Genomic DNA, 16,551 nt, shown 5'->3' on the forward strand with positions numbered 1-16,551 from the left:
GATGGGGATCCACAGCCTCCTTGGGCAACCTGTTCCACTGCCTCCCCACCCTCTGAATGAAGCCACGTAGGGGTGGTTTGCTGCACTCTGGGGGGGTATGCTGGGTTGGCTCAGCACCTCGTGGGTCTCTGTGTTTGTGTGCTGTCCCCCCCTACCACAAATCATGCTTTGGAAGTTGCCCTTCTGTTGTGGTTTTGGTCCCGTTTATGAGCTCAGATGTGATGGCTGAGCCTCATGGTTCTCAGCTTGACCCGTTTCTCAGCTCAGAAGCCAAAACGTGTTGCTGTCCTTTACTTTGTACTGTGTGATGCGTGCAGTGTGTGCCCCTCCCGTAGGGATCCTACCTTGCCCAGAAGTTGGATGAGGTGATTTCCCCTTCCAGCCCCTTGAACTCCACGATAATGTGAATCTCCAGCCTCAGTAATTTCTGTTTCTCATCCTTGGTTTGTGGTTCCTTCACCCCGTTAATTACTCCGCAGAGAAGTAGAAAGAGCCTGGAATGTGGGTTTCCATCCATGGCCTCAGGGCATGTATTCCCTTCCTTGGGAGCTGTGTGCTGTCAGGAGCTGAACAAGAAGCACAGCAATGGGTTCCTGCTTCGGCTTCCTCGTGCCATGGGGAGATGCAGGGTGCTGGAACTGCAGGGCTTGCTGCTGAGATGTGTCTGCTGTGACTTCACACACTTAAATACACAGCAGAGAACCTCTTTGCTTGTTTGTTTTGGTTGCTCTCCTGAGTGCACCTGCATTGAGAATGTGGGAAGTGATGTAAAGGGTGAAAGCCAGGGAGCTGTGCTGCACGTGGTCATCCGTGAGGACCCGGAGGCTGTCCCTGGTGCTGCTGCCTCAGTGTGAATGGGGAAGTTTTGGCAGCTGGCTGAACATATGGGTGGAGATGGGCTCTAAAATCATCATCTGTTTGTCTACTTGAGTTCTGGAGAAGCATTCTTACTCGAAAACGAAAGCTTTGGTGGCTGCTCTGAGCTCTGTGATGCTGGGAGATGCTGGGGGGGGTGGGGAGGATTTTGTATATCGTGTTTTCCAAACCAAAATAATCCAACTTTTTGGTTTTCAGTTACGTTTGGTTGCCACAGACAGTCAGCAGTCATCTGAAAAGCTCAGCGTGTTGTAGCAATAATGAACTGCAAACAAAAATTAAGTCATAATTGACAAAAGGAAGAGACTTGTTTTAAGGAGTTTAAAGCCGTCCGTGAGGGTGATGGGGGGGGGTTTAAATGCTGGGTTTGTGAGGCAACCTCATGGGTAGAAACTACAAGCAGTGTCACAGGAGAAAGGTGGACGTAGCCCATATGCTTACATAGCAGCTGCTTTAAGGAGGTGGTGCTGCTGTATGGATTGCTGACTTTAATTGTCTTCTGTAATCTGTGCTGAGTTGGATGTGCCAACACAGCAATAAGAATGAATGAGAGAAACGTGGTTCTGCTCAGCCTTCAGCCCCAGACAGCACAAGTCTGAGGAGGTGTGAAAATGCTTCTGTTTGGTGTGGAGGGATTTGAGATCTGTGGGGTAAGTGGCTGAAAGTTCAGTGTGTTTCACTTTGGGGAGGTGGTGAGGATGGTGGTCTGTATGGCCACACAGATATTTGGTGCTAGAGGGTCCCTGGTGTAGCAAAATCTGCATTAACCAAAGGTCCTGTGGGTGAAAGCTGGTAGGATGTCTTGGGATAGAGTGGGAGATGGAGTTTGTCACACTGTAAGTGAAACGTGTGGGTGTTGCTATGGGAAGAGCTGTGGGTCTGCAGAATGTGAGCCCTGGGGGAGGAATGGCTGAGCAGCATTGCTGGCCTGGTGCACAAAGGTGTAATGAAGCTCAGTCACAGTGAGGATCTCCTCTGGGAGCAGCGCTTTGTGGGTCCATGGTCCTCTTCTCTGAGCTGATGGTGTAACGATGAGGGTCCGTGTGCTGATGGAACACACGTGGGAAGGGAAGGCATCCTTCAGGTCTATAGGATCATCTTTTGTCCTGAAAGTACCAAATCTTGGGTGTTTTTGGGGTAGATTCATTGCAAGCTGCTCCAGCTGCCTCTGGGCTGTGGTTTTGCCATCCAGCTGCTCCACTGCACTGCATCCATGAGAAGATCTGAAGGCACTGAGCTGCTGGAGGAACCATAAAGGTCCCATGGGCGGATGTGTGGGGAGCATCTGGAGAGTGAAGGGTGCCACAGAGAATGGCATAACTCAGGAAAAAGCTGAAAAAAAGCCAAAAAAGAACACACACAGTGGTGCAGCAGAAGACACTGAGGTATAGGAGCAGTTCAGGAACCACAGTGCTGTTCTGCGCAGCGATGGGAAGCCTGAACTTGGAGGGGTGGGGAAGAAAAAACGTTATTGGGATTGAAAGGGATGAGATGCAATCAGTCCATGGTTATGAAAACGATCAAATTGGCAGCCACATTCTGTATGAATTAGAGTGGGATAATTGGAGAGTCAGAGAGAAGAAGATTACAGTGATCAAGGCAAAATGATGATTAGGTCCAGGATTAGCATTTTTGTTGTCTGTGCAGAGTAGAATTAATGGCTAAATGAAATGACCTGCTACGTGTTGGTGAGAGCCGTGGATGTGGGGACTTTGGGATGGTTCTGGGTCCCCTTAGGGTGCATTGAGATGGACCACCTTGCAGCCTCAGGCTCTGAAGGCACTCTTTGCCTTGGTCCTGCAGCTGATGGAGCTGCTGCGTGGGTATCATTCCTCATCTGGGCAAAGGAAATGTGCAGCCAGGTGCAGCAGTGCCGGTGCTGCTGCTTTGATTCAACTCGCTTTCAGATTTTAAGCTCATTAATTAATTGTGTTTGTAGGAACGTGACTGAAGGGTTGTGGCTGCTCTGGGCTGCAGTTACCAGACTGGAGATGGAAACATTTGTGTGGACAAAGATCTGGGATTTAAATTGCATCGCAAACTGTAGGAATCACTTCAAGACAAATAATCCTGAGCTAATCCACGAGTTGTTATTATTTAAGTGCTGGCCAGTTTTCCTTGGTGTGCCAGCATGTGGATCCCACGTCCATTGGCACCAGGTTGCCCAATGGCCTCTGCCTGGGACCTGGTACTGATTTGCTTTTAGTCCCCTGTGTCACCCTGCTGGTTTTTTAATTATTTTAATCTGGTTGCAAGATGGAGATTTCACCCAATTACCTCCAATCTCCTGAGCAATAGTAGCATTTTTGATTATTTGGGGATGTTCTTATTGGAAGGTGACAGCTGTAGGCGCAGCCCTTGCGTTGGTTTGTTCCCATCGCCTTCTGCTTTACTTCTTGGGGAAGCTGAGAAAGTCCCCTCTGCTGTCTCATGGTAGGTAGGTTAAATATACACACATCAGTGTCCCAGTGATGGACAGAAGTTGGACTTTTCTCTTCCCGCATTCCTGGAGGTTCAAATGAAAGTGAGTTTGTTTGTCGTGTTCTCCCTCGTTCCCAGTCACTGCAAAGTGCTCGGCTGCTCAGCAGGCGTTGCAGCCCATCTCAGAACTTCCTGACATACAGTTGCTTTCTGATGACTTTTACCATTCAGTTCCATTCTGCTCTCAAACTGAACCTCACCTCTGCCTTCGTTTTCCTTTTGCAGAGTAAAAGATGCTGGCTGCCAGTCGTAGAACTGATCTTCTGTGGAACAGCTCGCCGTAAATCTTCCCTACAGTTACCCGAAGGCTTGGACTCCTTCTGTGATGGACCCTCGGAATACTGCTATGTTAGGCTTGGGCTCTGATTCTGAAGGGTTTTCTGGGAAAAGCCCCTCTTTGGTAAACATTGGCACGTTGGTGGGAAAGGGAGACGTAGACCTGGAAAGCTGCACCAAGGAAGAGGAGGACGGTGAGAAGAATCGGGAGGGGAACGGTGTGGAGAATGGGAAGAAGGAGGCTCTGGTTGATGCACAGCAACAGTTTTCAGTGAAAGAAACAAACTTTTCGGAGGGAAACTTGAAACTGAAGATTGGTCTCCAAGCAAAGAGAACAAAAAAGCCTCCTAAGAACCTCGAGAATTATGTGTGCCGGCCTGCCATAAAAACCAGCATCAAGCAACCACGAAGGCCACCAAAGAGTGGGAAGATGACAGATGAGAAGAATGAGCACTGTCCTTCAAAACAAGTGAGTAGTTTGTTTCTGCAATGCTCCTTGCCTGGTCAGTAACCCAAATGCATAGCCTAGGGGAGCTCCAGTCTGTCTCTGCAATCCAAATTCTCCCTGCTTAAAACAGTTTCAGGTCCCTCTCTGATGGTCATGCACTCCAGATGCTCTGCTCTCTCTCTGACACTGTGCTGAAATGTTGTGTAAGTTGTTGAACTCCGTTCGCTGATGGTTGGAGCGATGGTTTACAGCATCCTGCTGTGATTTCCAGCACGAGATAAAATTTGGTTTTCTAGAAACAAGTGGTAAACAGTTTAAAAACCACCTCATGTTTTGAATATTACACCAGTAGGGTTTTTTTTTTTCTTACTGTGATGAAATAAAGCGAGTTGTAATGCTGGAAATCACGCTTCAGAAAATGAAATTGATCCCTTAATTTTTCCTTTCTGTGGAGAGGAGGCGAGGAGAAGCAATTCTGTGACCCATTCAGAGCAAGCTGTGACAATCTTTGTAGCTGTAAGACTGAACTGTCCGTGCTTTTGAAGGAGGAATTGAGTGGGAATTCAGCACATGCAATGTGCTCGGTTAACTGCCAAGGCACAAAGGGATGTAGTAGAAATCCTTCTCTTGGAATACCAGTGTAAAAAATAATAGGAAAGTGCTTTGCACTCCCATCTCTGGACGGGATCTCAAGGTTATTGCTGAAGGGACTCCTAAAACTTGGGCAGCATCTTCAGCTGTGCCAACAGATGGTTCGTCTCCATTCACAAAGATGAGTGGTGGGTGAGTTTGTTTGGTTTGTCTTCCAGAAATGTGAAGGTAATAAAGCTAACAGCCTTCTAAAGAGGGGGGGAAAAAAAAAAAAGAAAAAGTAGACAGAGATTCTGTTTTTCCATTCCGTATTTACAGATAAATACAAACTTAGCTTCTGTTGGTTTGAGATGAGTGGTTCACTGATGCGTACAGAGGCACTGCAGAGTTGCATTGCTGAAGTTCTAGAAAATGGGAAGGCAAGAAGTGATAGTAACATAGCTACAGTCTGCTGTAACTCTGAAATAGGGTGAGCAGGCTGGGACATGCCTTTCTGCTTCATCTTATTTCTTTGTAAAACTGCTGAGTGCAGCACTCTGTCCTCCTGTATCTTGCCTTTGGTTAGGCAGGGAGGGCTGCTGATGAGATCACAGCCACCAAGAGAAAAACTCTGGGCAAAAGGTAACAAAGCAGAGTAAATGTTTTGGTTCTTCTTTGGAGTGGCTCAGGAGCGTTCTCTGCAGGATCTGGGACGTGAGTTCTTGTTTTAGACTGATTGCACAAAGTCATGCCGTGCCAAATGAGCTTCGTGTAAGGCAGCTTCCAGCACCAGGGACAGAATGAAAGCGTGGGACCAGACACCATTTGCAGAGCTGCATGTGAACAGGGCCAAACGCTGAAGCTTTCAAGTGCTGCGCTCATCGAAAGCACTCTGTAATATATTTTGGACTTCAGATTACGCCTTCCCTGTCGTGCAGTGAGTGTTTGCACAACAGAAGTCATTTCAGGAAAGCCTGGCACACTTTTGTCCCCGTGCTTTAGGGTATGGGGCTGCTCCCGCCCCCAGCTGTGGGTTTGGTGAGTTTGAGGGTGGGTGAGCAGGGGGAAGTTCCTGAAATGTGACGCTCCAGCAGAATTTACATAAGATTGCAGCTGCCACAGAAAAGCTGGGCTAAGTGCCAAACTATTCTCTGTAGACCACAGTCTCTTTTTCCACCACTGCTAAAATCAGTAGCCCATATGACTGGTGGGTTTTGTTCTGTTGCTGCGTTTGGAGGCATCCAGCCTCTACCCGTGCTCCTGTCCACCCTTCCCCAAGAGGAGGACTTTGATCAGAGATGCATCACTGCTCTTGGGAAACCTTGTTTGTTTCCTGAAAACACACTCAGCCTGGTAGGCAGTGGTGGTAACATCAGTGACATTTTGCTTCTGGTGCATGAAGGATTTTAGTGTGAGCCCAGCAGAGATCCGGGCAGTGGTCAGGGCTCATCTCAAGGGTGGAGTGACCTGCTTTGATCAGCTTTTGGATAACTTACTTTAAAATCCTTACAGCTGGTATGTGCAAGCATTGTGACTGGTGCTGGTACAGTGGTACTGATGCTGTTAAGCTGAAAGAGTTGCTTGATTTCCTCAGTGCGTGAGCACTGTGTTCAAATGTTTTCTTCACTGTTGCTTTCCATACTTGTTATTCCCAAAGTTCCTGGCTGTGCACTCCTTAAGTTTAATTTTCAGTGCCACTTTAAAACAATCTTGTTCCTTCTGTGCGATACGCCTTAGTGATAGCAGCACCTGCCATTAACAGAAGCTTTTGATAATGCAGAACTACAAGAAGGAACTCTGTGACTAAGGATGATCAAAAAGTTTCCTTCAATACTTTTTATTGAAGATCTCTGGGACTCGCAGTCTCCCTGTATCTACAGCATGTTTGAGAGCCCTGATTGCAATGGCTGGATTTCACGCTTGGAACCATGTTGTGGGTCATGCTGACTCAGTAGCTTCCATTGAGTGCCAGCAAGCAGAACCTCTGGCTCTGGCCCTGCAGAAAAGTGGCAGGTCAGCACGTCTGTGCACTGCAGAGGCTCTGACAGCTTGGGCAACACGTGTTACCCAAGCAACTATTTCCCATCTCTAGGAAATAAAGGCAGACTGAATCCAGCTTGCAGTCTTCTGCTGGGATCGTGCTGGTATAGCTTGCTGAGGAAATACTTCATTCGTGAGCAGCACCAAAGTTTGCCGTTTGCCAGATGATTTCAAAGGAATCCGGGCTGTATCTTTCTTCAGTGTAATTAGGTATTTGCCTGCCATAGTTAGGGTTTTCTATAAGGTAATCCATCCAGTGCTGGCTGTAATTAAGTACAGTAAGTACCAAGCAATTGTCTTACTTGTCTCTATTGGAGAGGGATGGATGAGTGTGACACTGATGCCTTTCCCTCTCCATTTAATGCTTGAGATGAGATATTCTTCACTGTTTTGAAATTGTGTGTACATGTAATTATAAGGGATGGGAATCTTCCATTCTTAGGCCCAGATTGGAGTGAATATATCTCCGTGCATCTCAAAGATGTGTTGGGAGCTCTATGTGAAGAGGATGTCCTTCGAAACGAGGAAGAATTATTGACAGGTTCCTAATAGAGTTTGTTGAGGTAGTGAGTCTTTGTGATCTATTCCTAAAGAACTTCTCTTTTTATTAACTTGTAGGACCCTTCAAAGTCGTACAAGAAAGCTGGAGAAGTTACAACAGTTGAATTACATGTGGAAGAAGGTATACAAGTAGAAACAAATCCCTTACCTAAGAAAGTTTCCCCATTGCACACTGAAATGACAGATTATATAAAGTCATCTCCTCCGACTCTTATCAGTAGCCATAATTCTGACTTAAAGGATAGAACACAGATTAATGGAGCAACAACTGTAACAGAGAAATTGGCTCAACTTATTGCAACTTGTCCTCCTTCAAAGTCTTCCAAAACGAAGCAGAAGAAGCCTGGAAGCGGAACTGCATCTGGTTTGGTTAAAGACTCTGGGAAGAAGCTGCCGGGAACCATTCCTGCAAGTGGGGTAGTTAATAAAGATTTGGTAAAGAAATTGCCAGGATCTGGTATTGCTGTTGGATTGGTCAGTAAGGACTCAGGGAAGAAGCCATTAGGGATTGGTAGCGCAGCCATATTGGTCAACAAAGACTCTGGGAAGAAGCCACAAGGGATCGGCCCGTTAATAGGATTGGTTAACAAGGACTCTGGAAAGAGGCTGGCAGGGATCAGCACTCCACCTGGGTTAGTTAGCAAGGACTCTGGAAAGAAACAGCCAGTGACCAGCTCTGCAGTTGGATTAATTAACAAAGATGCTGGGAGGAAGTTTCCAGGTATCAGCACTCCAACCGGATTGACTAATAAGGAGTCTGCAAAGAAGCCAGCGGGGATCAGCGCTCCAGCTGGACTGATTAACAAGGATGCTGGGAAGAAGTTGCTGGGAATAAGTAGTCCTGCAGGATTGGTTAGCAAGGATACTGGGAGGAAAATGCCGGGGACTGGCAATGCCACAGCCCTGGCTAACAAAGACTCTGGTAGGAAGACACCAGGGATTGGCAGCCCAGTGGGCCCGGTTAACAAGGACTCTGGGAGGAAGATAGTAGGCATTAGCAGTCCAGTGGGATTGGTTAACAAGGACTCTGGAAAGAAGCCAACGGGAATCAGCACTCCGGTGGGTTTGGTTAACAAGGACTCCGGAACTCTGAAAGCAGACTCCCTCATGCCTGCCTCAGAGCCCTTTAAGCTTCCTTGCAATTCAAACCTTAGCAGCCTTGAAAGCCACGATACTACGGATTTACTGAAAGAAAATACTAGCAGCAAAACATTTGAGAAGCATATTGTGAGGCAGAGCAAAGAAAGTATCTTGGAAAAATTTTCAATTCGGAAAGAAATCGCTGATGTAGGTAAAGAAATGTTTAATGAAGGAATCTGCGTCCCACAGGATGGTTACACAGCCAGTGAGAAAGGGATTTATGAAACATCTAAGCACGAAAAACAGCCTCCAGTCTATTGCACTTCACCAGACTTCAGGACAGGAGGTGCTTCAGACGTGTCCACAGCCAAGTCCCCATTTAGTGCAGTAGGAGAGGGGAATCTCCCGTCGCCTTCACCCACAGTGTCTGTTACCACCTTAAACAGGAGCCTCTCAGCAGCATCTTCACAGTTAGCGTCCAACACGCTGCATCTGAGTTCCACGGCTGATCTCCTAGAAGGTATTTCAGATCAGATTGGCAAGACTCAGTTTTCTCCCGACAGCACGCTTCTAAATATAAACAGAACGTTGAACCATAGTCTGAGCACCGATTTTAAAGGTGCTGATAAAGACCTAGGTGATTCAAAAGCTTCTTACGTAGAAACTTCAAGAACTAGCCCTTCTATAGGGAAAAAACCCATTTTGGCAGCTGAAACAAGCATTCATGCTACTGTCACCCCTTCGGTAGTGAGTTTTACAAGCTTGTTTAGTAGCAAGCAGTTCCTAAAGATCGGTGCAATAGCTGCATCAGATAAATCCTGCCAAGGAGCAAAAAATCTGAGCACCAGTCAGCAATCCAAACCTTTAAAGAAAAGAAAAGGAAGGAAGCCACGATGGACTAAAGTGGTGTCGAGAAGCACATGCCGGCCTCCAAAGGGTCTAGAACTAGAAAGGTCAGAGCTTTTTAAAAACATTTCATACAGTGCACTATCCAGCAGTAATTTGGAGCAGGCCAAATTCTTAAAAAACATCGGATCGTCTTCGTTTGTGGAGCACGAATTTGTTAAGCATCAGCTGCCAAAACTGAATGAGGGCAGTGGGCAGCCTCTTGCACTGCTCAGTGAGTCTGACAAGCAGACTCAAAAGTTCTACAGTGCTCACAAACAACCTTCGAGTTTGTGCATGTCGGACGATTTCTTACCTGACATGTATAAACCCAAAAGAGGAAGACCTAAATCCAAGGAGATGCCGGAGCTTGAAGGTCCCCCCAAAAGAACTCTGAAGATCCCAGCATCAAAAGTCTTTTCAGTGCAGTCAAAAGAAGAGCAAGAACCTCCCATTTTGCAGCCCGAGGTGGAAATTCCTTCCCTAAAGCAGAGTTTATCGGGACAAGCTTTTCCTAAAAAGAGAGGGAGACCTAAAAGGCAGATGAGGTCATCGATTAAAATGAAGCCACCGATTCTTTCTGTGGCACCTTTTGTTGGAACAGAGAGCTCAAGCAAGATAGAGTCTGAAAGCGATCAGCATCGGAGCGGGGATTTTTATGAGAGAAAGGACCAGCTCCGAGGGCCAGAAGAAGTCCAAAAACCTAATATTTGTAGCATGAGTGATTTGGAAGTAGACTCAGACAGAAAAGTTGCCAAGAGAAACAACGGGCAGTTAATGAAAACAATTATTCGAAAAATAAATAAAATGAAAACTTTGAAGAGAAAGAAACTTTTGAATCAGATTCTCTCGAGTACGGTGGAACCAAATAACAAAGGGAAAGTGCAATCCAAGCTCCACAACACGGTGTCAACTCTTGCTGCCACTTTTGGTTCAAAATTAGGCCAGCAAATAAATGTCAGCAAGAAAGGAACGATTTATATAGGAAAAAGGAGAGGAAGGAAACCCAAAGCTGTCCTGAACGGTATTTTAACTAGCAATTCTGCCAGCCTGACAGTTCTTGAGAAGTCTTCTCAGCAAACTCCCGGGACGTCGTTTGGCCAAGTACTTCCCCACCTGCTGCCTTCAGCAGCTAATAGTTCCGAGATCCTCCCGTCCCCCGTTTGCTCTCAGTCCTCTGCAGTCAGTGGGGGGCAGAGCCCCGTCAGCAGCGACGCGGGGTTCATTGAGCCCAGCTCGGTGCCGTACTTGCACATCCACTCCAGGCAAGGAAGCGTTGTTCAGACACTCGCAATGAAGAAAGCTGCTAAGGGAAGGAGGAGATTATCTCCACCCACATTGTTGCCAAACTCTCCTTCTCACTTGAGCGAGCTGACATCGCTGAAAGAAGCCACTCCTTCCCCCGTGAGCGAATCTCACAGCGATGAGACCATTCCCAGTGACAGTGGAATAGGAACAGATAACAACAGCACTTCAGATCGAGCTGAGAAATTCTGTGGGCAGAAGAAAAAGAGGCATTCCTTCGATCACGTTTCCCTCATTGCACCCGAAGCTTCCACGGTTTTAAGTAACCTCAAAGAAAAGCATAAACACAAATGCAAGCGCCGGAGTCACGATTACCTCAGTTACGACAAAATGAAGAGGCAGAAGCGAAAAAGGAAAAAGAAATATCCTCAGCTTCGAGGTAGGCAGGACCCGGATTTCCTGGCTGAATTGGAAGAATTAATCAGTCGACTAAGCGAAATCAGAATCACCCACAGAAGTCACCATTTTATACCCCGCGATCTCCTGCCTACCATTTTCCGAATCAATTTCAACAGTTTCTATACTCACCCTACTTTTCCTTTAGATCCGTTGCACTACATTAGGAAACCCGATTTAAAGAAGAAGAGAGGCAGGCCTCCGAAAATGCGGGAGGCTATGGCAGAAATGCCTTTCATGCACAGCCTCAGCTTCCCTCTCTCTAGCACCGGGTTCTATCCCTCCTACGGCATGCCTTACTCTCCTTCCCCCCTCGCAGCTGCTCCCATAGGTTTAGGTTACTACGGAAGGTACCCTCCGACTCTTTATCCCCCACCACCTTCTCCTTCTTTCACCACCCCGCTGCCACCACCCTCCTACATGCACACAGGCCATTTGCTTCTCAATCCCACCAAATACCACAAGAAAAAGCATAAACTTTTGCGCCAGGAAGCTTTCCTCACCACGAGTCGGACTCCGCTCTTGTCCATGAGCACGTACCCCAGCGTTCCACCTGAGATGGCTTACGGCTGGATGCTGGAACACAAGCACAGGCACCGCCACAAACACAGAGAGCATCGTACTTCCGAGCAGCCGCAGGTTTCCATGGACACCATCACGGCTAATAGCTCTTCCAGAACAGTTCTGGAGTCCTTGAAGCGCTACAGATTCGGGAAGGAGGCTGTCGGTGAGAGGTACAAACATAAGGAGAAACACAGATGTCACATGTCTTGTCCCCACCTGTCGCCTTCAAAGGGATTGCTAAGCAGAGATGAACAGTGGGTCCGGAGGGAGCCTTCGGAGTCTAATTCCTTAGCACTGGGATTGCAGACACCCTTACAGATAGACTGCTCAGACAGCTCCCCAGGTCTGTCCCTGGGGGGATTTACTCCCAGCTCCGAGCCGGCCAGCAGCGACGAACACACAAATCTTTTCACAAGTGCAATAGGCAGCTGCAGAGTCACAAACTCTACCAGCACCAATGGACGTAAAAAGCTAACTGACAGCCCTGGACTCTTCAGTGCACAGGACAGCTCGCTAAATCGACCGCTGCGAAAGGAACCGTTGCCTTCTATTGAGAAGGCACTGCAGCCTCTGTCAGGTAAGGGAGCTCTCGTATCATCTCATGAGCCTTGTCACGGTAAGCTCTAAACCAGCTTGCACTAGGAAAGGCGGGCAGCCATAGCTTTGGCTTTGTGGCAGTTTTTCCGTGTTGGATTTTAGAACTACTGTTGGTTGGTGGGGTTTTTTTTGAGGATTTCTGTTGTGTTAATGCACTGTTCTGCTCAGCTTCTGGCACGGATTAATGGGATGTCTCCTCTGTATGGGACTGCATAAGTACCTCTTCCCACCAGATTTGCTTTGCTTTGCATACAGACTTTTCTGAGGATGATTTCTCATTCAAAGGGCTTTTCTTTATCCTTATGGTTTCTGGAGAAATTGAGTTAAAATTCCATACGATTTTTGATATTGTAGAAATTATCTTTCTACTTAATTTGAAGTTTGATGGATTGACTTTAGGCTGGCTGTGGGTGCTACTACTGTGAGTAACTTTGCCATTAAGGAAAATGTTTCATATTTCTTTTATGACTCAATTTTAGGTGTTTTGATCATCTTTACTGTAGTGTGGTTTTGATCCCTGACTTGAGGCCTTTTGCTGTACCTCCAAGCAGTTGCAAAATGATCCTGGGAATGCCCAAGACCAAACATTGTACTGACTGTTTTATTCATAGCTGGGAAGCTCATCTTACATATCCCTAGATGTAGCTGAAACAGAACTAAGACTGTGCACAGAAAATGGCAGTGGCACCAGCTGAGGATTGCTGTTCAAGGACCTCCATTCTGCTGCGTTAAAAAATCCTGATGGTTTCTCCTCCTTTACCCGATTCTTGCCTATGCTCTCCCTGGTAAATGTGAATCCTTTGCCCAAAATCACTTGTGACTAATTGCTCACAGCGAGTGCTAAGGAAGCAGCTCACTGTCAGTAAGGAATATTACCTCCTCGCGTTCCTTGCTCCTAAAGCTTCCATTCTGATGCCTCCTACTGCCTCGCCTGCATTTGTGTTATCCTCCAATGCGAGGAAAGTGAAGTACATCTGCATGCAGCGTTGATAAGAGAAAGACAAAATTTTAGTATTTTTAGTATTTTATTAGAACAACATCGGGGGAGGTGTCATGAGAAGGCAGTAAAGCTGTAACATCGCCTCTCCTGCTGAGATGGAAAGAAGAATTCAAAGAGCTCAGTCACCAAAGGGTTACACGCAGCTCGGAGGAGCGAAGAATCGTTGTGGTAGCTTGTGCAGTTCTGGGAATTTCCTGAGGAATTCCATTACAGTGAATGATCTGACTTGGGTTTTTATGAGGAACAGCCTAATTAGAGATGTTTTAGGCTGAAACCTGCTAGCGAAGGCTCTGAATCACTCTCCCTCTTAGGGCGTGTTTATTTGGTTCATCAGATGCAGCGTATCACTTTCAGTAAGTGTATTTCTCGTGATTGGAACCAGCTGTTTGTGTTGTGAGACCAGCTTCCAGCTCAGCATTCATCTCATTCACAAGGAGCTCCTGATGCCCGCATCGTCTATGTGCAGTTCATCAGAGGGCTTAGACTGCATCTAGAAAAAAGCCCCATGCTTTTTTTTTTTTGTCTTTTTTTTTTCCTTTAGATCAATGGCAAGTTGCATAGTTGGCTTTGTTTTTAATCTGTACTGCTGAATTGTGATTCTGTGGCTATTACTGTGAAAGACCTGGGTCCTATTTGTGTGTACTGCGGAAAATAGCACAGATGAAGGGAAAATGTGGTGCATCGAGGATGATTTTTTTTTTATTTATTGAACCAGATGCAGCTGAGGTGCATGGTGGAGGGAACTCGGAATGAGAGCTGTTAAAGCAAGCAGTGGGAGAGCAGCATTAGGGAATGCTTTCTAAAATGGTCCCTTGTGATCCATAGGGGATATTCATCGTTTATTTCAGAAATACCCCGTATGGAAAACGCCCTCCATTTCCACAGGATTTTGAACACAAACCCTGCATGGCTGCCTTCCTCGGCGGGTGCTTTCTGTCATCTTAGCTGATGGCAGACGCTCTCAGATTGGATCAGAACTGTAATTGGGGTGCTGCGTTTTGGCACACGGGGCTCAGCGGACAAATGGTGGTGTTTCACAGGAGATGCGCTTCAGAGAGGCGTTTCAATCCTAGAGGTGTGAGGCTTTGCACAGTCCGTACCCAGGGGCCAACAGGAAGGTCGTGGGGCTGTAAGGAGTTGCCTTTAAGAGGGGCTCAGCAGACATGGGGGCTGTCAGCACAGCAGCCACTTGTGGGCACTGCTGCGTGGGGCTTCTTCTGGGAACTCACCTCGAGTTGCTTTGAACAGCTGGGAGCTTATTTTAAGGTGGTCTCACCGTGCCTGGAGCGAAGGGGAACCTAAAGAAGCTGTTTGATGGTTTGAAACCCCCTTCGTCCCATTGAAAACCCAAGGAGAGGTTTGAGGCAAACGTCAGTCAGCGTGACACAAGATGTGTGCGCCCAAAGCTCGGAGACTGCGTGCTCAGACGAGGGAAACCTCCGTGTACAAATGCGAAGTATATTTTAGCTGCAGATGGGCCGATTTCGGGTCACGAAGCAGCGCTGTGCGCTGTGCCCGACCCGAGGGCCGAGCGGCGGCGGGCGGCAGCGCTGGGCAGGGCCGTGGGCAACGGCGCCGCCTGGCGGCAAGGCCGGGCCTAGCACCGCCGGGGCCTGCGCCTCCGCCTGGGCCTAGCGCTGAAGCCTGGGCCTGGCACCTGCTTGACCCCAGGCCTAGTGCTGCAGCCCAGGCCTAGCACCTGCCTGACCCCGGGCCTAGTGTCTGTCTGACGGCCAGCATACCTGACTGTAGGCCTCATGCTGCAGCCTGAGCCTAGCATCTGCCTGACCACAGGCCTAGTGCCTGCCTGACCCTAGGCCTCATGCTGCATCCCAGGCCTGGCACCTGCCTGACCCTGGGCCTAGTGCTGCAACCCAGGCCTAGTGCCTGCCTAACTGCCAGCCTGCCTGACCCCAGGCCTAGCACTGCCAGGGCCTCCACCTCCGCCTAGGCCCAGCGCATGCCTGACCCTGGGCCTCGTGCCTCCTGATCCTGGGCCTGGGACTGCAGCCTGGGCCTTCCACCTTCCTGACCATAGGCCTAGCGCTGCCTGAGCCCAAGCCTAGCACAGGAGTGTGGGCTGAGTGCTGCCTGACCTCGGGCCTAGCACCTACCTGACTGCAGGCCTATTGTCTGCCTAACTGCAGGCCCAGTCTGCCTGACCCCAGGCCTAGCACAGCACCCTGGGCCGAGCACCAGCTGAACTCCATCAGGGCTCGGCCTCTGTCACCCCAGGGCCTGGCTGTGCAGCTGAGGCCCTGCAGAGGCTGAAGGGCTCCTGCCTGCTGAGGTTGGGCAGCTGAGGGAGGTGAGCAGTTAAATCTGTGAGAGGAAGGAATCCTCTGTGTGTGGTCATCTGTAAGAAACCTCAGTGACAAGCTGCTCTGTAATGAAGCAGCTCTTTACATTCCTCTCGTCTTTTTTTCCTGTTGAAACTTATTATAACCTCTTTGTGCTTATAGCAGTTAGCCTTTCTTTTCCAGTTTTTCTCTTTTCTTTTTCCCGAGGTCTCAGGGCATTTGTTTTAATCTACGCAGTATGAAATCAATATCTCTTGTAGTTCCTCACTAGAAAAATTGATCCAGGGATGAGAAGACAATTGTTCTTTCTAATACTAAGCAACTGCATGTGGTCTCCCTGCAGAGTTCCACTGCAGCTTCCCTCTTTGTGTTGTCAAAGCAGACCCTACAGAAACACACTCAGAGCCCACCAGCTCTGTGCCAGGATGCCATGCAGGAAAGTGAGGAATTCTCCATGCGAAGACGTTCAGCTTGCAGCTCAGGGCAATGTCCAGCAGCGTTGCAGTAATGCCTTTGCTGAGAAGAATTAATGAAAAATTAAATCTGGTACTTCTGCCTCGTCAAAAAGTTAGAATATTTGGAGCCATGGTGTTGTTTACTTCATCTCTCTGTTGAACATTTCTTAGGTGTTACACCACAGGATAATAATAATTATAAAAGTTCTGGGCTCCTCGGTACAAGAAAGACATGGGGGTACTGCAGGGATGCAGTGACAAGCCACCGAGGTGACCAAGGGCTTGGGAATTCGGTCATACAAACAGAGATGGGACTGCTCAGCCTGTGGAAGAGAAAGCTCAGGGGAGATCTTATCAGTGCTGCATAGATCTGATGGCAGGGAGTACAGAGAAGGGAGCCAAATCCAGCGCTGCCTGGTGACAGGATGAGGGGCAGCGGGCACAAAGTCAAACACAGGAAATTCTGGCCATATAGAAGAAAAAAAAGTGTTCTATCACAAGGAGGATTGAACTCTGGTTCAGATTGCCTAGGAAGGTTTTGGAGTCCCGGTGGACACGTTGGAAACCTGACGTGGTGGCTGTCTGGGATCTGCAGAAGTCCTTTCCAACCTCAACTGTTCCATGAAGATGAAATGGGAGGGGAGTTCATTTGAAAGCAGGGATGTGTCGGAGTGTTTTGTTTGTTTGGGTGCTGGTTTTTTACATTAAAGCTACACC

The 16,551-nt window shown here is 47.9% G+C and overlaps 1 protein-coding gene across 2 annotated transcripts in view; it reads left to right on the plus strand.

Annotated features, from left to right (window-relative positions):
* Positions 1 to 3,565: 3,565 nt before the first annotated feature.
* Positions 3,566 to 16,551, plus strand: part of ASH1L (ASH1 like histone lysine methyltransferase) — a 35,059-nt gene continuing 22,073 nt past the window's right edge. Inside the window, exons 1-2 of one of the 2 annotated variants that reach the window (XM_010723937.3) lie at positions 3,566 to 4,102; positions 7,310 to 12,059. In XM_010723937.3, coding sequence (XP_010722239.1) covers positions 3,683 to 4,102; positions 7,310 to 12,059 — 5,170 coding nt within the window. In that variant the 5' untranslated portion in view covers positions 3,566 to 3,682. The remainder of the gene's footprint in view (positions 4,103 to 7,309; positions 12,060 to 16,551) is intronic. The other variant, XM_019623127.2, reaches the window with a different exon arrangement.

The sequence above is a fragment of the Meleagris gallopavo genome, chromosome 27, assembly GCF_000146605.3.
Source record: "Meleagris gallopavo isolate NT-WF06-2002-E0010 breed Aviagen turkey brand Nicholas breeding stock chromosome 27, Turkey_5.1, whole genome shotgun sequence".
Classification (NCBI taxonomy): Eukaryota; Metazoa; Chordata; class Aves; order Galliformes; family Phasianidae; genus Meleagris; species Meleagris gallopavo.